Source organism: Peromyscus californicus, unplaced genomic scaffold (genome assembly GCF_007827085.1).
Source record: "Peromyscus californicus insignis strain IS unplaced genomic scaffold, ASM782708v3 Scaffold_8__1_contigs__length_139910024, whole genome shotgun sequence".
In the NCBI taxonomy this organism is placed as follows: domain Eukaryota; kingdom Metazoa; phylum Chordata; class Mammalia; order Rodentia; family Cricetidae; genus Peromyscus; species Peromyscus californicus.
Genome location: NW_026294606.1, coordinates 36244724 through 36270448, shown reverse-complemented (window position 1 = coordinate 36270448; position 25725 = coordinate 36244724). Strand labels below are relative to the sequence as shown.

Here is a 25725-nt window from a genome sequence, read left to right as displayed (position 1 = left end):
AAAATTGGCCAGAAACTTATCTTCAGCCTCTCTCCTAGTTTCCAATCATGATTATTTTCAGTTTTATTCTTACGAATTTCTATTAGTGACAGCATTGTATTTAACTGGGTTTTTAACATCTTCTTTCTTTCTTTTTGTCCCAGCTACCCATTCTCATAACCCTTCACACCAGATAAGCATTTGTGTTTTCGAGTTCTAGGAGTATTGCTTTCTTGCAGTAAAATGTGTTGCCTTCCCTTAATATCACAGGTGGAGCTCCAACTCAAAATTGTTATGCCATCCATTGTAATGCAAAACACATTATCACCCTGCAACAGGACCTATAGCAAAAAACAATATCTGCTTAAAAAAAACATTAATTGCTTACTAATGCCCTATAATAATAAAACTCAGTTTTTCTCCCTGGGAATTAAAATATACTTATGTTATAGAATGAGTGTAGATGAACTGGCAGAAATACTGTCTTCTCATTTTGAGAACCCAGTATCTTATCAAACCTTCAAAACTTCAACTTAAACAATCACATTCCTGAAACTTTGGCAAAATTTTGGTTTTACTTGCTGTTTTCTGATTCATTTTGTAGCTTCTTTTAGCAGTATCCCTTACCTTGTCATTAGTACAATAATTTACATGTTTTTGTATCCCTCACAAGTTCAGCTAACCTACTGAAAGAAAGGTATTTTTAACTTTCCTTTTGGTATATGTAGTGCTCAGGATGTTTAATTTCCTATTTTATCCTATCAATCACTTTCTAAGTCTGGTTTGTTTCTGTGTGGACACCACTGTTGTAATTCCTTTGTCATCTTCAATGGAAATCACTAGATAGTATACTAGCCCTCCTTAAAGCAGGAGTGGCTATTATCTTTTTTCTGAAATATATTTTCTAGCTACTCTTTGCAGAATTAGGTGTGACAGCAATAGCTATAGTGAATAGTGAATCTTATCTTAAAATTTAGATTTCAGGTAAATGTCACTATTGAACAGAGGCCTCTTACCACCACACTTGAGTGATTTACCAGAAGTCTAAAATTCAATATTGTTAGGAACTTACATAACACTGTGAAATTTATGTTTTATGAAACTGAGATGTATTTTATTTTCAAGTATCCCCTGCTGATAAATTAACATATTTTTGTTTAGACGTATGCATAAACTGATGAGAAGACAGTAAGATGAAAAGTGGCATAGAGTTAGATGCATTGGACAAACAGTAACTCAGATATGAAGTATACATGGATCTCACCACATTGTTCCATGGACTCAAGAGATAAGATGGGTTGAGAGTTTAGTTTGGATAATGACTTACTACACAATAGGAATTATCCTAGACAGAGGCACAGGAAAGTTTCTGATACCAGCACCTATGATGAAAGCAATTGGTTTGGCTGAACAGCTGTCTGAAAGCATCAGGAATTTTTCTTGTGTAGTATAAATTTTTTATGAACTCTGATCTGCAGAGTGGCCTCATTTTGTTTCTCTCTAGGGCTCAAGTAATCGAATGGATGAAGGAAATACACTTCTAATGCAAACGAAACTTTCAGGAAAGCAAGAGAGAAGAAAAAAGGCATGGGGGAAAAGATCTGGTAACATGTGTTAGGAGGGGCTAAATAGCAAGATACGTTGAGATTGTGAGTTTAGGCTTATAACAGTGTGTTGTTCTTCATAATCTGTCTTTTACATCTTTCCTTTCTTTTAGTCTTTTCTTCCTTTGCTTTCTGCCTCAAAACCCCATTTTCTTCTGCCCATCAAAGTCTTTTCCTTTTGTGTCTATCAAGATGCTGACTGGACAATCTCTCATTGTCTCTATATATTTTTAAATCCCCAACACTTGTTGGAAATACAGCATGGCAATCTACTTTTCTTTACAGAGATGTGACAGTGAGGTGAGCCTGTATCATTGGTTGCTTAAAGTCAGCTGACAAGATGAATTCTCCTGAAATGATCACAACTCTCCAGACTGAGTAAATGGAATATTAGTTGTCTTACTTTTGTATTGAGGTCATATTAGTATTGATAGACTTCTAAGAAATGTCTGGGTGAGTGATTCTCAAGAGATTCTTCTTAGATAAATGTACTCATTAGTTTTAAGGGAAGAATGATATCTTATTTATGGATACCTGTGTGATTTTCTTATCTTTTCTGGACCTATATGAATGTTAAAAGAAGAAAATTATCAGGACCTAAGGAAGGGGTCAGCAGTGACTTTCTGTTGTTGCCACTCCATTGCTGATGGGATTCGATGTATGGGATTCCTGTGTTAGTTGGTAAAAAGCACACTTTGAGCCACTTTTCTTCAGTAGTATGCACTCAGAGTGAGAGGACCTGTGACAGTCTCATGGTAGAGCTATGGAGTGGGTAAATAATCTAACTAGGGAATCTCTCTGAGTGAGTATGCCCTTCACTGGGTATCTGGGGAAAACACTACTATGTCCCATGAGAGAAGGAAATCAAATGAAGATCTTGTCAGATTCCAGTGCTGGGACTGGGTTATATCAAATTGAATTGTTGACCAAAGAAGTTCCATGGGTATACCCAAACAATCCAGGCTGTTGCCAAGACTATAGGTTGCTCCCCACAAACAAACAGCAAGGCCCCATTGCTGAAGACAAAACCTACACAACTCATTGAACATGGAGAAGTTGAGCTGGTGCCTACAGAGAGGCTTCCAACTATGTTCTAGCATCTGTAGTACAGGAAGGTACTCTGAATGCCACCAAAAGAGAAATTCCAAGCTGGTCAAAAACCCCTTAATCTATAATGGTATCCTGCTTGAATGTTATGCTAGGGCAATGGTAGCACAAAGCTTGTGGGAATAACCAATCAATATCTGGTTTGACTGAAGGCCCACTTCATAAGATGGAACCCATACCTGACATTACTTAGGTGATCAAGAACCTGAGACCTAGGGACCTAGAGTAAAACCAATACTACTGTTCTAAAAAGAGTAAACAAAAACAAACAAACAACAAAAAAACCCAGAGAAACATACCAATAAAATGGCCCCTAGTGATAGTCTTCTATACATATAGATCAGTGCCTTGCTCAACCATCTTCAGAGAACCTTCCTCCTGCAGCAGATGGGAGCAAATACAGAGACCCATGGCCAGATATTAAGTAAAGAGTGAAAGACCTTGGAACACTTAGCTATAAATGGGGTGTTTCCATCAAATCCTTCCCCTTAAGGTTCAGGGAACTCTAGAGAAGAGGAGACAAGAGTGTAAGAGACATAGGGGACGGAAGACACCAAGAAAACAAGGCCCTGTAAATCAGCATGATCAAAGAACATATGAACTCACAGAGACTGAGGCTGCACGCACTAGGCCTCCAGGAGTCTGTACTTGATCCTTTGTATATATATTAAGCCTTACAGTTTAATGTGTTTATGCAGTTCCAGAGTGTGCAAATGAGTTGGCCTCTGTTTTGTATGACTTCTGCTCGGCTCCTTTTTTGTTGTTTGTTTGTTTGTTTGTTTCATCCAATGTGATGAAAATTTTTGTTTGTGTGTTAGTTTTTATTTTATTTTATTATATTAATTATTTATATTAATAATTATCCCTAAGAAGCCTGTTTGCTTTCTAATTTTGTTTTCTAATGAGAGATAGAAAGGGACTGGATCCAGATGGGAAGGAAGGTAGAAGAAACTGAGAATAGGGAAGGAATGGGGAAGAGATAAGGGATGTGGATAATATGTAATCAGGATATATTATTTGAGAAAAAAATCTATTTTCAATAAAAAGAAAAACATTTTTAAAAAGTCCTTTTCAGCAGTCAGTCTTTGATTTCACCACACAAGTTGGTAATGGGTAAATTTTCCTCTTTCCTATTTCTTTACCTCATCCTAAGTCAAAGGAACAGATATAGACAAGTAGGAAGGAAGCAACCTTTTGTAGGAATGGATGACCTCAGCCTTCCCTGCTGTGTGACTTGAACCACAGGAGAATGGGGACAATATATTAACTCGTTTAAATAACAGACATTGAAACTAGACCAAATGAAACTCCAGAGACATAGAGGGAAGAAAATAGATTAAGTATATCTAAGATGTTGCTAAGGAGACAAAATTCAGAGAAGACTTGTTGAAAATGATAAGATGAGAAATAGCCATTTCATGTTTGTACCCTAACCATCTAAATTCAAAAAGTTCTTAGTACCTAGTCCTAGTGAAGCTTCATGGTGATTTTGTTTTCCGGCATTGTACTATGAAAGTTGCCTTAGAGGCATGGCCAAATCTCTTAAAGTACACCAATATTTCCAAATCTGTAATAGAATTATTGTACTTTTAATAGTGATCTCATTCACTGACTTTGTCCACATTAATTTACTGTGGTTCTAAAGTAAGCTATGCATTTTTCCCTTTGCTAGTTGAACATCTTGGGTTTGGATAGGGAGATCTCAATGATATTGATACATTTATTACTAAATGAATAAAAGATAGCAACAAATTTTCTTTCTATGCTCTGACATATTTTGTGTCTCCTTTTAATAATAGACACATTACACTTAAGTACATTCAAAAGGTTAAAAATTAGAAGTTCATTAATGGCTCAAAATATGAGTAACAGATGTCACCATTTATAAGGATACATTTCAAGATATTGACATAAAATTCAACTATTCGTAGGTCAAGACGCAGGCAATATGAAAACAAATAAAGAGCAAAAAATCTAATTTCTTCATCAGCTGCCCTCAAGGATTCCAGATCTGACCAGACTGGGGGGTCTTCAGTTTCTTGGATTGCAGGATCAACCTATTGACCAGAAATGACAGTTACTTATTATCACTATTTGTATTCATTTGACCTTTCCCCTTCTAAATGTTGAATCATACTTAAGGAAATGTTAAAAATGTGAAGTTCCAGTTACAGACATTGATTTCCATGTTTCTATTATAGGACGTGATAAATCTTTTTGTCATCTAGAAGCAAGACTTATATACATCTTTTTTTAAAGTTTAGTTGATGCTAGAGGAAGTATGTCACTTGCAATTAGACAGATGGAACACCCGGATTCTGCTACTTGAGCATAGACTTGTGTTTGATCAAGGGACAATGGAGGAACTGTGATAGTTCTTTCCCTAAAGAAGCATTTTGGCCAAGAGTGATTCTGATAAGAATATCGAATGAGGTACTTGGGGATATTTCTCTACGGAGAAGATATTCCGGGAAAGAACCTAGCCAAATGACTTGGAGAACTTGCTATATTTTTGTCTATCTTACAATGGAGAGGCTGAGTTCAAGGTTAGATGCCTAACTTATTCTTGCAATATCAAGTGTTTCAAAATTTATCATTCACTACAGAAGTCACATCATTTCCAAAACAGAAAATTGGAGGGTAAGAAAATTGCTCACCTTGGATATTATCCTCACGATCTCCTCCAGAAAGATTTTGTGTTGGGCCTCAATGGCTTTGGCCTTTGATAGGATAACATGAGGTGCTTCTGGCATAGCACTGAGTTCTGTCACTAGATGTTTCAGAGGGTCTTTCCAGGCATGCAGTATACTGAGTGACAGTTTCAAAAAGCCTTGAATCTATTTAATAGTTATTGAACAATCATATTAAGATAAGCCAAATATGGAAGGACTAGTTAGTTACACATGACTGCTAATCATAGAGCATGATCTAACACCCCCATTTGCTATTCTTATGGACAGGTGTGATTTTCTTGAGAAGAAAATGATGTAGCAATGTAAAAGTTAAAATATTCACCTATACTTCGCAAAAAAATGAAACAGCTTATGTAAAAAACAGTTTCTGTGAACTACATTATTGAACATGTTCTGTTTTCTGTCTGAAATTCTTCCATCTGCCTTCCCTATGGGGCATTATATATTTGATTGTTTTGCTCATCCATGAGATTCTAAGGCTTTCTTGAACTTAGGAGGTGCCCACTGGACTAGAATCAGAAAGATGGACATTACCAGTTTCAGTTGCAAATCATTTAACTCATATTTATGACACCAGTGAACTAGAATGTTTATGAAATACTCATTATGAACTTTAGGATATTAATAGAAAGGAACTTGAAGACAATCTGGCATTAATAAATATGGTTTCTCAGTCTACAACATTCCCTCCCCTTGTCTATAACAGAACAGTATATTGTTGACAAGTATACCTGAAGAACATGGGGCTCATTGCATGCATAGATACCACAGCTAAAATTTGACCTTTCGGTATCTATCAGGATTGTATCTGAACCTCATGACTGATTTAAGATGTTTGCTGTGTTGATGTCTTTTAACTAATTTAGTGATACGAAGAATGAAGACCACAGCAGTATTCAATGGACAATAGTAGAAACATGAGAAGTTTATGAAGAAAAGGAACAGGTGAAAAAGTTATGGCAATGTAAGTTGCTGGGAGCATATGAATAAGAGCTTGAGTTTGATGAAGATCAAAATTTCATTGCGACTGGGCTGGCTGAAGATAGAAGTTCCGCAAAACATTTCAAAGTATCTGTCTCATTATCCGAGCTACATTTTGGGAGGATTAATTGAAGCATGTCAATAAACTATGACATGTCTACAATAGGATAGGTCTTCAGAAACATTATGTCTCCTTCTTACCCTCCTTTCACTTTACTATTTTTTTTTTTTTTTTTTTTGGTTTTTCGAGACAGGGTTTCTCTGTGTAGCTTTGCGCCCCTGGAATTCGCTTTGGAGACCAGGCTGGCCTCGAACTCACAGAGATCCGCCTGGCTCTGCCTCCCGAGTGCTGGGATTAAAGGCGTGCGCCACCACCGCCTGGCTTCACTTTACTATTTTTAAGCAATGTTTAAGTTAATCAGTTGGAGGGTAAATTATGGCTGTGGGTATGAAAGGAGAGGTCATAACAAAATTTAGTTAGAATTGTTGTGACGTATAGAACTTCTCATCACAACTGAAGAAATGATTTCCTCTCAGGGAGCAGTAGATAGTATTTATAGGACTGCCTTGTCCAGGTAATTTCAGTTAAGACACAGAAGAAATTATAAAGTCAAGGAGTTTTGGATACAAAGGTAAGAAGCAGATATAGTACCAGAATATTTGGAATTCAAGAAGAATTTGCTTGGTGGTCAGTAGTGACAAGCTTATCAATGCGGAGACATTATTAATTTATAATAAAGACAATTGATGTTTGCTTCTCTTAGGCATATACATGAATTTGTTTTTAAAACTAGATGTTCAGTTCAAAGTTTCCTATGGAATAGAAAGTCAATCCCCAGTGGCAATACTTTGTTAAAATAAGATCTTTTAAGTGGTCAGTTTTTAAATATCTGCTACAATATTATTTAATATTTGATTTCCTTTATAATTTATCAAGTATATACTACGGTTTTCATTTCACTGCTCACTCTTACTTGTCGTCTCTGCCCTTCTGATAACCACATCCCTGTCAGTGGTCATAAGAAGCTACAGTATAGCAAAGCCAGGGCCCTACTTCAGCTATTTACATGAAAAGCTGAGGACCCACCGTGGTATTGCGAACTTCCTCTTTTGTGTCCGGAGTTTTGATGGGAAGAGTGTGGCAGCTGTTGACGAGCTCTGCCATTTTATTTTTCTTGCTCAAATCTAGTATCTGAAAATATTCAAGAGGAAATTTGAGTCAATTGCAATTTAAAAATTGAAAACATAAACTCATGACCAGGATATTAATACATTTAATAGAAGTATAATTTTTATAAATAAACATTGCATGAAATCTAAAATTAAGAGAGTGACTCTTTTACCTAATATTCAATTTAAGTCAGTAACGACTTTTCCCCTAAATTTCTAATATACCATCTTCTTTTCCTATTTGGTATTCTACTGTTCTGTCATTAATCTTAAAATGTACTATATAATATGAAGAGAACCCCTAAACATGGTAAAGGTGAAAACTTGGAGTATTTTAAAGATCATTTTTCAGTGTGACTTAAGCATAATGTCGTAGAAGTTGTGTATTATTATTTAGTAATTTCTTGTTTGCTATTAGTTCAAATTCTTTTTTTAAACTAGGCACTATAACATTATCTATTTTCTTTCTATTTCACATGAATATATACACCTATATCATTCAAAGTTTCATAAATTCTGAATAAAATTGTGTCAATTGTAATAAAATTAAAACATAAGTTGGCCATTTTAGGAAATAGTAAGCAATGATGAAATTCATAAGAAGATACTAATTAAGGTTACATATTATTGAATATATAATCAAAATTATTTTCTTGTCAAAATTCTTATGTTTTTATTCCATAAGTATAGGTATTTAAAAACAAACCATAAATTTGAGAATAACTTGAACAATCATTTTATCCTTTGCAAACCATACTCCCAGAAGCTGTCCCGTTTTCATTTGGTTATAGTGGCTGTAACTTCCTTTCACCTGTGGAGGTGTTTTATTTGAATTGGTTCTTGCTGCTTTCTCCTTTAAGTTACAGTGCAATCGTTAGCATGGATGCTTTGGGGGGAAGAAGAGGGAAATCAGTCGAGGTACTTACAATTTTATTGAATATTTTTGAAGAGAACTTGTCGTGGAACTAAAACAGAATGGAGAAGTGAAATAAAATGTGTGAGTAAACAGCATGAATACATTTTATTGCAAATGTGGAGATACATGTTCTGGGTATCCCTGTTATTGAAGCCTTGTCTACTGTTTCCTTCTTGATTGACCTTGACATAGATAACATAAAGCCTGTTTTTTGCCTCTAACTCAGTCCTCCCACTGAATAAACTCATGCACTAGAAACCTTTAAAAAGTGACCTTTAACCCCAGGAGTTTCTGAGAAGGGAATCTATCTATTTCCCTTCTTGACACCTTACAAGTTTAGGTTAGTTCTATTCATTCCCTTCAACTCCTCAAAGTACATTTATCCTCTGTAATGTCTGATGTGTGCTAACTGAAGATGCCCTGGAGACTGGCCTGCCACAAACAAGGTAAAGAAGTCTGAGTTCTTCACCAGATATATCTTCCAGGTATTTATGTCATGACTGAAAATTTAGGAAAAGTTTTTCTTGTGTGTGTGTTTTCTATAATAGTTATGTAGAGGCAAATAATTATTTCTTTTTATTCTATGCTCATTGGTGTTCTGGCTGTGTGTATCTGTGTGAGAGTGTCTCAGACCCACTGGACTTACAGAGAGTTGTGAGCCTCAGCATGGATGTTAGGAATTGAACCTGGGTCCTCTGGAAGAACAGCCAGTGCTTTTAACAAGTGAGCTATCTCTCCAGTTACAAATAATTAAAACTATTGAATGTTCCTGTAAGTCTTTGAGATCTCACGGAACTGCCCCATTCTTCTTGTTCCACTTTTGAGTACCTTAGACTTTCTTCTACATTTGAAAGGCATGTTAGGAACTGGTTGCATAATGCTTCCTATTAAACTGTAATTCAATGAACTCATCTGCTGGGAAGTTTCTTTTGGAAATAAGCCAGGAGTTAGTGAGGTACTTACAAATTCCAGGCGCATTTCTGTAGCGAGTTCAGTGATGTTTTCAGCCAGTGCGGTGGCATTATCAAACAAGTCCTTAAGGGACACTTTACTAAGGCCAGCCTCACTGACATTCATGGGTGCAGAGGCCACTTTCTCCCACAGAAGGAGGTTTGACACCAACAGCATCAGGAGAGGCCCTGCTTCATGGAAACAGAAACTGTTGAGAGCTATTCATTTGAGGTTATCAACAGTAATAATATCTCTGCCCATTGACGTCCCTTGTATGATCTGGCGCTGTACAACAGTAGTAGTGAATAAACATCTTCCACTGTGAAAACGCCACTAAATAATTAACTTGAACAAATACAGTTGGAGAATTTGATGACTTCCCACATCTTTGGATTTCTATCAGATATGATTCTGAAATTTCCAAACATTCAGATCTTATGTTAATTGTGAGTGAGTAGAAGTCATTCTCTGTAGGAAGTTAGTGTCTTGAACACTTAAGTGCATTCTCAGCTGTCACACTCTGCACGACTTTGTCCTGCACTCCATGGAAACATTCCAGTTTTACAAGGACAGCACAACCTCTTTTACTGTGCCTTATTGCCTGGTAGGTATAAACACATGACTGTCTGTTGCGCAATCCTGAGGAGGAAGAGAATCCTGTTATAAAAAGGATTCTGTGTGCTGACTTCACTCACGCATGATAATAATCCCATTCAACACTTACCTCAAAGCTTGTAACTGATTTCTCTGTGAACTTTCTGTTTACAGTAATCCTATGAGTAGAAGGAGCCTGTGGAATATCATCAAACTATCTTGATGAAAGGGAAGCCTTACAAGTATAATTGATGTTCTGTAGTTTTAAAAGTGTCTGGTGGGGAAGGCTGAATGCCAGCACTGTGGAAATCCTGCCATATGTGGACATATCTTATGTGCATTGGGCTTTCATGTAGAACCAAGTCTTTTTGTTGTTGTTGTTTTGTTTGTTTTAGTTTGGTTTTAGGTTTTTCAAGACAGGGTTTCTCTGTGTAACCCTGACTGTCCTGGAACTCACTTTGTAGACCAAGCTGGCCTCAAACTCACAGAGATCTACCTGCCTCTGCCTCCTGAGTGCTGGGATTGAAGGCACGCGCCACCACCTCCCAGCCGAACCAAGTCTTGGTACAGAGTATCAACAGAAGCTATTACTTGTAAGTCACAAATTTTACCTTTGAGCACATGGACCCAGAAGTCCCATTAGTCTTGATTTATCTAATTTCTTTATCTATAAAACAGCCACTATTAAATTTTGAAGTTTTAGCTATGACTAATGTTGAGTTTCTGTTTTTGTTGTTCAGCAATAAATAAAAACAGCATGCTAGCATATCAACAATTTCCTGTCTTAAGAAGATGAAGCAAGATGTAGATATCAAAATGCAGAATTCATTTATCCTTGGTAATTCCAGTCTGGAAAACTTTCATTGTACAAAATCTTTGATAAATGCGATTGGAAATGTATACTATAAAGTGAGGAATTGGAAAGGCTTATTCATGAAAAATATCTAAATTTGAATACTCAAAATAACTTAGCATACCAGAAAAACTATATGCAAAATGAAAGTAATTCTATGTAGGTAATTCCTATTGAATACAAAAAATTTCATGTTGCTTCCCCAAATTAATTTTATGTACAAAAGATATTTATGTTTAGAATAAGTGTACATACTGCTCTTTCATTTAGGATTCTAAAAGGAGTGCAAGGAGCCATTGACTTTACTATTTTACTTCATGTAATCGAATTTATGTTTACTTTATGTTAAGAAACAGTGCAGATATTAGCAGATTTTCCAATTTTGAAAGGATATTTTACTAGAGCTAAATTGTCAAAACCTTGTAGATTCTTCTCCTAGACTCGTCTATTATGTCCTCACATAGAAAATAATACTGAATTCATTCTATTCAAACCCAAACATGGTATATTCTTCATTCTATATGTCCTAAATATTGAATCCACAGACTCATGTGGTGTTGTCATCATCAAGTGTCTCATTTTTCTGAAATTTTGGCTTTTTGAGATAGATCATTTCATGTTGTAGATCTCTCCTGACTATTCAAGGTTTTTGAAGACACATCATGGTTTCTGCTACAAAGATGTTAGTAATATTCATATTATCTACTTGAGTCACCTAAGATAATTCAAAGTATCTCTAGACACTGCTACATGACTCTGGGATAAGGTTATTCCTCTTTGAGAAACACAGATCCATACATGCACTTTGCATTTGCTTCTAGAATAATGATTGGAAAGTATTTCTCAGATCCATCGGGCTTTGCTTCTCTTGGTTAAGCACTAATTAATGTCCTTTATTCATGATAAGAAAAGTATAACACTAGAAAAGTAAACTGTCTAAACAAGCTTTGCAATATAATGCAAGGCTTAAGCTCACTAGGAGGAACTCGGGAAATGGTTACTTACAGGAGCATGTTTGAGTCAAAGACAGTGGCATCGCTGCAGAGTCCCACCACGGCTTGGTTGTTGACTCAGCGAAGACACTTCACTGGAGTCCTGCCTCCAGTTAACTCTCCACCTCTTTTATGGTCTAGCATAGTATCCCTAAGGCCTCCTCCCTAAGGAGGAAAGGAAGTATCATTTCCCATTATTTGTTCCCCTCAGGGGTTTAAGTAGTCTAGTTACCATGAGCACAAAGATAGTTCTATGTGTACTGTTTATCTTATTTTAAGGTTGGAAGTAGAAAATAAATTATGTTGTGAGTAACGACAGCTATCTCTTCTTCATAAACATTGATAACAATTTCATGCTTTACTTTAACAGCTATGTCATAGACCTTCATTTTTCCTTTAGCTCCTTTTGTAATTTGATCATTTCCTCTGAAATGTTGAGTGAAACTTGAGTGGAGGCCATATATATTTCATTGATTTTGTAGCATTGGAAGAGAGCCACAGTAAAAGTCACCTATACTGAGCAGTTTCATCCTCATAAATCTTTAACAACATCCAAGGAACATGGTGAATTGTGATTTTTCCATATTAGGCACATAAGAATGGTAATGTAAGATGCAAATACAGATGTCTAGATGGTTGTTTTGGTAGAGAAATTAGATTAACTTAACAGAACAATATCAAAAGTCTCCATTTGGAGAACCTAGAACATCTCCAGCCACAAATTTTTCAGCCAGGCTTATAAGCATCAGCTCAGTCCATGGAATTGGGCTTAAAGCTAACTAGAATATATTTGATTTCAGCTACAACAGTCATACTAACAGGGAATGAGTCAAAACATCTGTCTCAGTTTGATAATTGCCTTAACTTGGGTTGAACAGGTCCTTTACTGACATTTCACACTATTCTCCAGCATAGTGGCATGGGGCACTATGAAAATCAGTCAGTACTGTGAAATCTTTCACCCCATTACAATTTTTTATCATGCAACCAGAACATAAGGTATCTATCTTACTTTATTATCTCTAATATTTAATTCAGTTCATATAAAATCCACTGGCAATAGGTTATTCTACATAGATGGCCACCAGGGCCTCACTGTTGAATAGCTCATAGGAAGCTAAGTAACCTGGCCTTGGAATTCTTTAGAAACCCTGTGGTTTTACCTACTACATTTTTCAACCATGCTTGGTATGGTAGGTGCTTTCAGATTCTGGACTGCTATCTTTCTTTTCCTTCTCAAAGTTCCTCCAAGTCTGTAGGACATTGGATTTTATATCTGTACAGTCTTTAACAATGGAACCCTTGCAGATGTTCATCAAAGCTGTTGAAAGGCCCTGTGTTCCCTGCTACATTCAAACAAGTAGAACTTCAATAGAACTCAGCATCAATTGGAATGCTTAAAAACAACAGCCTTGACCACAAGAAAAAACAGCTGATACCTCATGATAAATAGTAAAAATATGACTGCCTTTTTCAGTTGTTTCTCCCATAGAGAGATGTTGCTTATAACAAAGCATGTTATAGGAAATACTATATTTTGATTGAGATAATATGGAGTTGTTTTAACTAGTATTCTCTCTCAACTTGGTAGCTATAGAATCACCTTAGAGACTGCAATTGTTAAATTGGGACTGATCAAGGACAGTGAGCATATGGCACAGGGACCTTGGGGGTTTATGGGCAGTGAGAATTGTTGTCATGGAATATTCTACCTGCAGGTCTATTCTCCTGCAATCTCAAAGTTGAAATTGCCAATGGAGGTTAGTGTGGACTTATCGGGAGAGGTGGATGTTCTACTCAGAAGAAGGGAAATTCTTTAGTGTCTGAGACCTCATCCTTCCATTGGGCTTCCTTGACAGAAGTCTCCTGGATCCTAGCACCCTGCAGTTGGCATCAGTATGCCCTTAGCTTAGGAGGCCACACCACCACTTCAGACTTCCTTTGGAGCTTCCTGGAGCCTGACAGCCCACAGCTGTTAAAAGGTATCCAAATTCCTTGCCAGCTTAGGCTTTTGGACCATTAGCCCTTTAGTGATCGAAGTTGTGATAAGGAGCCCACCTTGCTGGAGAACTTGACAGCATTGTCCAAGTGGCATTACTATTGCAGGAACGGCAGATAGAAGAATGACAGCACCCTTTAAGTTTACCACAAGGTTACAGAGCACCCCTGAAGCCAGGCAAATGTGTGATGGGTTTGCAGTCCGCATAAGGAGGTTTGAAAGGCTATTGGGTAGTAGAGTGGAGGTGGAACTTAAATTGCAATAGAGAGATCAGAGTAGTGGACATGTAAAATTCATTATACAGTGCATGGAGTAAAGCTGAAGACACAGAATGAAACTCGACAATGAGGAAGGCTATCTGTGCCACAGGCAACATATTTGGTGGCGATTAGCTACTCAAGCTCTTTAGAGCCAAATGATTCCGTGATAAGGACAGCTATCAGTCATGGACAAAACAGCAAATCTGCTGTCTTGATATTCCTTGATTTCCCATTCCTCACTTTTGGAATGGCATTATTCCTTTGTTATATGATATATTGAAACTATATTTGGGATTTAATTTTTAAGGATCACACATTTAAGAGATTGTTTCAAGTCTCAGAGCAGACATTGGACTTATAAACAGTGTTCATATTGAAAGACTACAACGATTCATAAATGTACTCAACATATTTGCTTTAAGACATGTTCATGAGCTTATAGAGAAATGATGGATAAAGATATTGCTTGAGGTATGACATGAGTCATGTTGATAGGGGTTATTTATGGCAGTTAATATCAAATGCCAGCTTTATATGAGCAAGAATCACCTAGCAGACAAACATCTGAGAATGAAAATAAAGGAGATTCTATACTTGGTTATCATAGATCCACCATAACTGTGGGGCAGCACCATTCCATGGTCTGTGACTAAGACTGAATTTGAAGGATAAAAGAAGTAAAGAACAAATCACCATTAATCTCAGCTTTATTCCTGATTATAAAAGTCATGAAACAAATCATCTCATCTTCCCTGCCATGATGAACTGTGTTCCCTTTCAATGTAAGCAATAACAACTTCTTCCTTGATACATCATTGAGAAATAAGAATTTGAGAATAGGAAATCATGGTGTATTCCTAGGGACAAGGTCAGCAGAAACCCAGTTTGTTCCCTCCCATTTTCTATTACACATATTGTTTTTGCAGACTTTGTGGGCTATTATTTAGCTACAAATTTCATAGGTTATAAGATCCTCAACAACTGTAGGTCAGGCAGATGTTGTTGAAGAGTAGAAGATTTTTTCAACACTTTTTTTGTAAGCATTCTTGATCTCACCATTCCTGCACATCTGACAAATGCACTAATTTTGTCAGTGTAAAGGTAATAGACCTAGAAAGGTGGGTCTGCAGTGTTTCTCTTTAGAGTGTCTCTCCCAGCCAGGGATTCAGCATAGATCACATCCATAGTAGAACACACTTCCCAGGATCTCAGTGACGGAGACTGTCATGTCAAGTGGGTTTGTCAAGTGCTAAAGCAGTCAAGATAAGCTAAAAAATAAACAGAAAGGAGGTCACTCAAAGAATATGACAAGAATTATTCTGACCTCAAAGCAAAGTTCTTCAGAAAATGTTAAAAGCATGCCAGGTGCTATGTTTCTGTTGTAGGACAAAGTCCTAACAAGTGTTCACTGTTGAAGGAAGAGATGGAAATGGTGGTCTCCTCCAGATTTATAAAATGCTGGTCTTTAGTGAAAGAAAATCAATGTATGATATTCCCAAGTTCATTTGGAGTCCTGAGCAGCAGTGGCTGTATTTGAATATAGAGTTATGAACATGAAAATAATTTAGCATTTCCTAAATTGGGTGATTATTCTGCCCCAGATATCAAATGGTATACCTTTCTCTAGTAGAGAAAATATGAACTGGTGGACTTGCTCCTGTGCTCTACATATGTACCAGAACTGAAGAGTCATGATTAGAAGCATAAAATGTAAGTTGAACTTAGTCTTTTAGAAGGAAGCAAAGTCTTGGGAGATGGAAATTGCTTATCTATCACTATCTCATTATAGAAGATAGGTCTGACAAGTGAAGATGCAGTGGCCATAAGGCAATCTAGAGACACGGAAAACTAGAGAACATTCTAAAGAAGCTGCTGTGGCATATGTGTATGGTTTCATACATTAGGCTAGGGTCCTGGGTGGAAAGTAGCAGAAGTCTTATGAGTACAAATAATCTGTCTCTCTCTGGGCTTCCTAGATGCCATGTGCTCCACCAACTTTGCTTCACCATGTCCTCTTTATGTCATGATAGTTTATCTCTCCACTAGCCCAAAATGATGAAAGCTGGCAATGTGTTGAAATTTCTGAAACTATAAGCCTAGATAAATCTTTCTTAGCTTCATAGTGTTATTAGTAATATTTCTTTCTTTCTTTGTTTTTTGTTTGTTTTTTGAGACAGGGTTTCTCTGTGTAGCTTTGCACCTTTCCTGGAACTTGCTTTGGAGACCAGGCTGGCCTCGAACTCACAGAGATCCCCCTGCCTCTGCCTCCCGAGTGCTGGGATTAAAGTCATGCACCACCACTGCCCGGCAGTAATATTCCTTAATGTAATGCAAAGTCTAACAGGTTCTTATTATGTGCTGTACTCTTGTAGTTTCAGAGATATTTTTAATTACATAGTCTCAACAGGATAATGAACACAAATACCCTTCTTATAAAGTCAACTGATAGGTAAACTCAGAAAGCAAGGAAGGAAGGAAGGAAAGAAGGAAGGAAGGAAGGAAGGAAGGAAGGAAGGAAGGAAGGAAGGAAGGAAGGAGAAAGAAAAGAAAAGAAAAAAGAAGAAAGGAAGGAAAGAAAAGAAATAAAAATTAGGCCTTTTCTCTATTGACCTGTACTGGCTAGCATAGTATGAATTTCTTCCAAATTACTCATCTCATGACCCATTGTAAAGAGTAACAGATAAAGAAGGAAATTACAGAATATTACAGACAGCTGAATATGATAGTTAAGACCTTACACGTTGTTCTACATGACATTGATCTTTGCAGGAAATAATTAAGCTACCAGAGCTAATTATTTCTTTTTCTCTTTCTTTCTTTTCCTCTTGGATGTTGAATGCAATGTCAACTTGGGCTTGTTTGAAAGAAGTTTCTATGGGTTTCTAGTAATCATTGCTATACTCTGAAGACTTTCACTAGATCATGGTAGCATCTACTGTCCCACAGATACATTTAGCCGTGTTTAAAACAAATGCAGCAGATGAGAATTTGCCAGAAGACACAATATGTGAGTGGGGAAAGCATATACCCAAGATCATGAAGTAAATTAAGATATTCTAAGTGCCAATGTGTTTATTTGTATACAAAGATCAAAGTCAAAAGTGATGGTGAGCAAAGAATCAAGGTGACCACAGAAGAAAAGGGGAAAACAATATTTGACATAAAAGAGGATTTTTTTTAGATTAGCATCATTATATTTGTTTTGGAATAGTTTTAAATATTCAACAGAAGTTTGTTAGATAAGAATAGGTAAATATTTGTTAGAATTATGTTAGATATGACTAGGAGGGTACCCTAACCACAATTCTAACAGAAAAAATTGTTAGATATGACTAAGAGAGCACCATAACCAAAATTCTAACAGAAAAAAATTTAACAATACAGTATGTCCAATACTTTTCATTGCCCTTAATGTTACTAACTAGTCATAACAAGTTCAAAAATCACTTGAATTCTTCAAAATTTTAAAATACTTTTAATATTAATTTTTCTTTATTCTTGAGACTTTCATATAAATGTTCAATTCATATCCACTCTTATTTTCCCAAAACCCCACTATCTCTTTCTCTCTCTCTTTCAATACAGTTAGTGATGACTACATTAATATTGGTGTGGGAGCACAGGAAATCTATCAGTACACACACACACACACACACACACACACACACACACACACACACACACAACTACATGACACAAAGGGATGAACTACCATGTCAAAAATTTCTCTGCAGATGCTCCAACATCAAACAACAGAGCTCTTTCTTCCTGTCTCATCACCCATAGCAGAAAGGGTGCCATTACTCTCCCAGAAGTCAGCTCTGGTTTTATCATATCCAACTAACTAGAAAAACGTGTCTGAATAATTTTTTCCCTGGTGAGGAGAATTAGGCACCATCTACACCCTTCCTTGTAAGACCCTATTGACAACCCAAAGTTTGATTTCTACCAGTGTTCCACCTGGGGAACCAATGAGTTTATTGAGCTTCCTCAGAAAGCAATAGATGAAGAGTTATGACCAGAAGTATAGTTGACCTTTACAGGTCATCTGGAAGGGCTGAACCCTGTTGGATAATAACTCTCCCATAGCTACATGGATAAGCCCATTTCCCCTAGTCTTATCCAGCATATATATTCTAGACCCTCCTTGTGAATGCAAGGCCACATGACATTATTATAGAATTGTGTACAACTGGCTGAAAAGAGTGGCTGGATATACAGATGAGAGTTTAATGACCTTCCCTAAGCCCTCTTTCAATTGGCAAACATCAATACTCAACAAGCCCAGCTATGATGATCTCCAGCGAGCAGTGCAGTTGAACTCATGAAGATGGTGTCTCTTTGACTTTGAAGGTAGTGCTGTAACATATCCATACAAAGCAAATATAAAATTAGTAGCTTTTCTGTTGATCAGTATTGAGCATTCCTGGAAAGCAGTCAGAAAAAAAAATCAATTACAAATTTCTCAAAGAAAAACCTAGAAGCACATTTAAATGTGGTAATGAAAGACATGGTGGCAGTGAAAATGTTAAGATAATAAATAAGTTGAAAAGGATGCACACCACACACAAAGATACTAGAAAAGGGACATCCACTCATGCCCACAGAATGACATAATTAAGATTTTGAAAATGGCTATAATATCAATCTTGTCTGCAGATTTGATGCTCATTAAAATACAAATATCATTCTTCTCTAGAAAACTAGAGACTATAAAAGCAAACCTAAACTTCACAGAGAAGCATAAAACACATTAATAGTCAAAACATTCTAGACAAAAAGGAGCAATGTTGTGCACATCACTGCAAACATGTTTAATTGAAAATGAAACAAACAAACAAAAAAAAATACACATGGTACTAGTATAAAACACTTATGTAGACCATGGAGGTCATAGAAGACCCAGAAAGAAACTCAAGTATGCACAGCCATCATATTTTCAACACATTGGCAAATTCCTCTTGGAAAGAGAAAAGATCATTTGCAACAAGCAAGCTGGTAAACTTTGCACATACATGTAAAGAAGCAGTATCAATAATTCATGAAATATACCTCAAAGGAAAGTATTAGAGCTGAGGTGATGCTCGCTATGTAAAGTGATTGCCACAAAACCGTGGGGACCTGCCTCACATCCACACACCCAAACAAAGTGCTAGGTATGATATCATGGGCCTGTAATCCTAGAACAGGTGAGGTGCAGACAGTTGAGTCCATTGGCCTTAAGTCCAGCTGCACTAGCACAATTTGTGAGTTACAGGTAGAATGAAAGACCCCGTGCAAATACATTGGAGAATAATTGAGGAAGACATCATGGGATCAAAAGAAAAACACAAATCACAAGCAGTTATGGCATGAGTATCTTTTCTCCTGCAAGGGCAACACAAAGTGCAAGAGAATGTTTGGTGTATCTGAGCAACAATGACTCACATTCAAACTGAGCTTGGGAAGTGCTAAAGTAATCTAGATGGAATGAGAAAAGAAAAAAATTAGGAAAATAGTCAAACCCACAAGAATTTTAGAAGATGGGTGATAGTATCAAAGCAGAATTGCTATGAAAATATTTAGAGAGTCCAATACAGTAACTATGGACTTGTAGAAGAGTATATTGTCTAGCTCCCTGAATAGACAGAATACAGATTTTGGATATGTCACTGATGGCATGGAAGCAGAATATATGGTTGGTTGGGAATCACTCCAGACAGTTTCTCAACTAATGGTCAGTGTTGCCTGCACATAAGGGTCAAAAATGATCCTTAAGACCCACTGTTAAGTTACATTTTTGTCATCCTTGTGGATTTCTGGGAAATTCCCTAGAACCCTGTTTCTCCCTATCCCCGTGATGTCTCCCTCTATCATGGTATCTCTTTCCTTGCTCTCCCACTCTGTCCCTGTTTCACCTCAACTATCCCAATTCCTTATGATCTCATCCCTCATCCCCAACCCTCCATAGCGCCCCCCCCCCCCAACTCCCAGTTTACTCATGGAGCTCTCATCCATTTCCCCTTACCTTTCTTATACAACTCAGGACCATCCACCTAGGGATGTCACTACCAATAGTGGATTGAGTCCTCACCCATCAATTATCAATCAAGAAAATGCCCCACAGACATGCCCAAAGGCCTGTTAGAAGCAATTACTCATCTGAGGTGCCCTTCTCCCAGATGTCTCTAGATTATGTCACGTTGACAAAAGCTAACCAGCACATCCACTATTTGAGAACAATTGACCTAATAGTGTATTGTGTGCATTTGTTTTCAAAACCACTAATTATAATGTTGGTCGTGGCTTGGTCATATATAACCATTATTATGTTGAAGCATGTTCCCTCTCCAGTTCTATTCTCCCTGGGACTTTTATCATGAGTGCAAGTTGGATTTCATCAAATGTTTCTCAACACTTATTGTGATGATCATTTAATTTTTTCTTTAAGCCCATTTTTATGATTTACTACATTAAGTATATTGAACTATCATTGAATCAAGTATGTTCTGCACATATGTTCATCAGGGATATCTACCATCTTCTGGTTTTTTGTTGTTGTTGTAGTGTCTTTAAATGGTTTTGGTATTACAGTAATACTGGCTTCATAGGAGTTTTCGAGTTTTACTTCTGTTTCTTTAAAAGGAATCACTTAAGACATATTGACTGTAGATCTATGAAAGGTTGGTAGAATTTCGCTGTGAATACAGCTGGGCCTAGGTGTTTTTGATTAAAAAATCATTTCTATATATTTATATATTTATTCATTAAATGTGTGTGTGTAAAACAATAATAATTAAAGAAAAATAAACCATGAATTTGAGAGGGAATCAGAACTGGGAGGATTGGAAGTCACGAATTTGAGAGGATTGGGGAAGGATTTGGAGGGAGAAGAGGGGTCAATAAAATTTTAATTAAATAATAAGAATTTTAAAAAGCATTAATTAGACTTTCTCAGCTCTATCAGGCTTTTTTTTTTTTATCCGACTTAGACAAATTTCTATTCACTTTAGATATGACAGCAATGTTACCCACAAAGGAAGTGATTCAAAGCTGCACTGGCAATTAATGCAGCATTTGAAGTTACTTAGAGGAACTTAGGGGAAGAGTGGTTGAGTTACAGGAGCATGGTTGAGTTGAGGACAGCTGCATCTCTGATGAGTACCCCCACATCTTTGCAGCTGACTGATGAAATTTGCTTTACTCATGTCCTGCCTCTGGGTCACTTTTCACCTCTATGAAGTCCAGTACTCACACCATCACCAGGGCCACATGCTGTGTGGGAGGGCTGGCGGCAGAGGAGGAAGTAAAGATGTCATGACTCTTACCCTAAGATGATGTAACAGCTTCTTATCAGGACACCTGGCCTAGTCATATTTGTACTGTTTACTGTGTTGCGGCCCTGCCTTGGGCCCAAGGGATACTGTCAATCTCCACAACCTCTGCTCAATGAAGACTGGAGTTGCTTCCATACCCTAAGAAATTAACTGTGTCCCAGAATTCCTGACTTCCTCCAGGTCCTTTGGTCATTCACTCCCCTCTTCTGGAATGTTCTCTGCATCTTGGATGGGGTCACATAATTATTTCATTGCATTTCCTGAGCATTCAAGCACAAGGTCGTAGCAACAGTTACACATTCTGAGCAATTTAACTTTTGATAGCCAGGTCAATATCCATGAAACACTGTAAATCGTTTGCCTCTGCATATTAGGCACAGAAGAATAGTAATGTACTATGAAAATATAAATGTTGGAAAACTATTTTTGTAGGCAAACAAATTAATTTGGCCAAACAACACCAAAAGTCTCCCTGTTGGCATGTGAACATTGCCACCACACATCTTCGGCCAGGCTTACAGGCTCTGACCATTGGCACAGGATGAAATCTAACCCAAATACATGTGACTGCCACTGTTACAGTCGTGCCACTGTGAGTCTGTGCTTGCTATTTGGCTTAGGAATTGCCTTAACTTGGGCTGAGCAGGCTCCTTAGGGAAACTGCACAGCAGGAGCCAGCAAGCTGGAACTATGTAAGTCCAACATCATTACAGGATCTTCTGCCGCCATGTATCTCTTACCATTTGCATCCAACACACTGGCAATACTCTATATCAATGGATGGCCACTAGAGCCTCCCTACTGAACACTCATAGAAAACCTATAGGAGGCTATTGAGGACCTAGGAAAGAGACAGATCCTTACTGGGCACAGAGACAGGGAAAAGAGGCTCCAGGTAGAACACTGAACATTTTAGTTAAATATTTAAGACAACTGACTCTCAGGATCTTCTCTCCTTCCAAGCCAAAGATTCGGTGGGATTTTTTCCATGCCAGAGGGAACTATTCAGACGGCTTCTCTGTTGAGAACCAAGCATCTCACTGTCTTTGGATTGTGCTATCTCCTTTTGCAGTCAAGTCTGAGGGGGGAAGACAACTAATCCCAGTCCCAAACATAAATTCCTGACCATCTCAGCAGACTCAGTACTGCTTCTGGTTCCCTCCTCATCCTGGAGAGTCTCCTCTGTGTACTTTGTTCTGTTTGTCATACTTTGCCCTCCATGCAGTTTATCCTTTTAATTGGTGGAGAACAGAAATCCTTTCTTGCAACCCAAGATGACATCATCCTGATGAAATCAATTTGAGGTCTCACCTTCCAGATTTTCATGCTCAGTACTTACTTAGCCAAACCTGAGAGGCATCAGAGACAGAACTACTCTTTGATTGGTTTTCAAATGGGGCTCCTCAGCCAAAAATAGCATGGCTGAAGCCTCATATTGGTAGGTTTGCTTTTCATTTTCTCTCTTTGATAGTCTAGCAAAGAAAAGTTCCCCTAGACACCTTCCTTTATACTCTAATCTCTGTGTATCCGAGGGCCAAATAATTCTTTCAAGTAGTTTTTCCTGAAATCCCCTACTGGCGGCCAGGCCTAGTGACTGATATTATCCTTCTTGGAGCCAATCACTGATAGCTTCCTCCAGGGAGACTTCGTTAATCTTACCCTAGACAATATTGAATTTTATATTTTTAGCCTTGTAATATTTTTTTCCAATTATCATTGGGTTTTCCTATCACACTCTATCGTTCTCTGTTTCACCTTTCTTGTTTGCATTCAAATAAAAGGGATCATTTACAAGGTAGTTAGGGATACGCAAAAGTTTTTCAAGCAACTCAAATTGAACCAGAGCAATGGATTACTTGACAAAATTACTGTAGATAAGGGGGGGAAATGACATCACTAACCTTGTTAATACATATGAAAATGTGTGTCAAGTATATTTTTATTGGCTCGCTTGCATGTTCACTCTGACATGTGCCCCTTCAAGGTCAGATGGACAGTTATTTTCATTAGACTGCTGGCAGGGATGTTATTATCATTATATGTATTTTGCAGATATTACATCAGATATTGGACATGCTCAGAGGAGGCAAGGCAGCATCAAAATTCCTACTTCATCTTAGATCCCCAGCCTTGACCACTAAGTTCTACTGCAGCCTCTTAATCAGTCCTCCCAGGAAATCCTAATTGCTGTTGCCACCCATCCTTGTGTCTGTCTTCAGAAAACAGCCAAAGTGATGGTCACCCTAAAACCCCCAACCGTATTGAGAGTGGCATCTGAAGGGAGGAAATAGGGGGCTAGAAAGATGGAAAAGAGGCTCAAGGAAGATGAATATACATTTTGTTTAAACATTATGTTGGCCAACTTTCAACTTCTTTTGCCTCTCCAAGCAAAGATTGGATCCTGGCCTTCCATCCCCAGCCACAGGGACCTGATCATCAGGACTTTCAAATCTCATACTACATAGTTTCTATAGTAGGAACCAAATTACGTCTCTGTCTTTGTCTGGATTATACACTCTTCAATAGCTCAAACCAGCTAAATCCCAGAGAAAAGGGAAACCCATCTCATCTCCAAACATATAAGAGCCCATAGATGAACATCTGTCATTATGATCTAAAAAGTATTTGAAGCACTGAGCAGCAGAGGCTGGATTAGGAAATAGAAGAAGGGGAGGGGTGAAAATAACGTAGTATTTTCTATGTTATGCAGCACACTTTTATTGGTGAAAGGAAATACGCTAGGGACTCATTTCTGCTTGGAATCATGATGTATGCCACAGCTGGGAAGTATTACACCTTACAGGAGGGTGTGGTATGTAAGTTAAACTTATTAGTTTGGGGTGGAAACTATGACTCCAGCCCTGGACCCTTCAAGCAGACATGTCTGACTAATGCAGTTGCATTGTACACAGGTAGCCACAGAGATAAGAGGGACTACAAGTATTCTAAACAAGAATGGACGGCAGATAAGACTGGAGTTCTTTATTGACCTTGACTGGGCCTATCAGTGTAAGTTCCTCCCAAGATGTTCATTAATTTACCCACTAGAATCACCCACAGAAAATGAAGTCAAATGTCTCACTAATGTAAGAACATATTTTCTACCTTTTATTTTTACTTTTTTTTAGATGAGGCTTCACCATGAAGTCTTGGTTGTCCTGTAACTTATTACATAGGCCAGACAGACTTTGAACTCACAGAGTTTAAACTACCTTGGTCCCTGGGAACTGGGATTAAAGGTGTGTGCAACCACAATTGGGTGAGAATGCAAATATCTTGTAGATATTCAAAAGTTGTAGTGTCTCCCATTTACTCTGCTGTGTTCAACCTTGTTAACTGGAAGAAACAACTTACATAAGCTATAGAAACTTTGAATTAAATTAGATTCTATTAACTTATAAAATATTTTAGATGAAGAATGACAACATCAATTTATACCTATTTGTAGACATTGTCATAGGCTTTTATATTATGCTAACATCTACTGTCACACAGATTCAGCCAACCAAAATCACGTATAAAATAATAGAAGTAGCACAAGAGAATTTAGGAAGACACCAGGCATCAGTGGAAAAAGACACATCCCATATGATGAGATTAGTGAAGAAATTCCAGAAGCAAGACTGTCTACCTTTGTACTTGTTTAATCTCATAAGTGGTGACAAGCAACAAACAAAAGAAATCACAGGACAAGAAAACTTTGTGTAGGATAAAGAAGTTTTTCTTGACTAGCATCGTTCCATTGATAGTGAAATAGAGTTCAACACAATAACATGGAAGAGGAAAATTTAATTAGACCCACCCATAGAAAAAGAACTACAGCCAGGCGGCAGTGGCACACGCCTTTAATCCCAGCTCTTGGAAGGTAGAGGCAGGTTGAGTGCTAGACCAGCCTGGTCTACAGAGTGAGATCCAAACTATACAGAGCAATCCTGTCTCAAAAAACAAACAAACAAACAAACAAAAGAACTATAGGCAAATAAGGAATGAAGAATGAAGAAGGAAGGAAAATTGTCTTCCCCGGAGATGAGCTTCCAGTTATCAAATACCAAGTGTATTAGATATATCCCTGGAATCATGTAAGTGCAAGAAACATTAAAAGGACTTGTGTAGGCTGTGTTTATATGTTTAGGTATAAATATACGAATCAATAACAAGTAAAGAAAAGAGGACCAGAGTTTCCAGAAAGAGAAAAGAGAGGTGTAAAGGATTAGGCTAGAGAGAGGCAAAGGAAAGGGAGAAATGATATAATTGTATTTTATTATGAATGAATAAATAAATAAAAAAATTTTAAAGAATAGGAAATCATA

The 25725-nt window shown here is 37.4% G+C and overlaps 1 protein-coding gene across 1 annotated transcript; it reads right to left on the bottom strand.

Annotated features, from left to right (window-relative positions):
* Positions 1-4525: 4525 nt before the first annotated feature.
* Positions 4526-11884, bottom strand: LOC128103856 (prolactin-7D1-like). The gene is made up of 6 exons (XM_052728500.1): positions 11854-11884; positions 9414-9592; positions 8461-8499; positions 7452-7556; positions 5348-5527; positions 4526-4747 (listed from the first exon to the last, which is right to left on the bottom strand). Exons 1-6 carry the CDS (start codon positions 11882-11884, stop codon positions 4526-4528), a joined length of 756 nt encoding a protein of 251 aa, XP_052584460.1.
* Positions 11885-25725: the final 13841 nt, after the last annotated feature.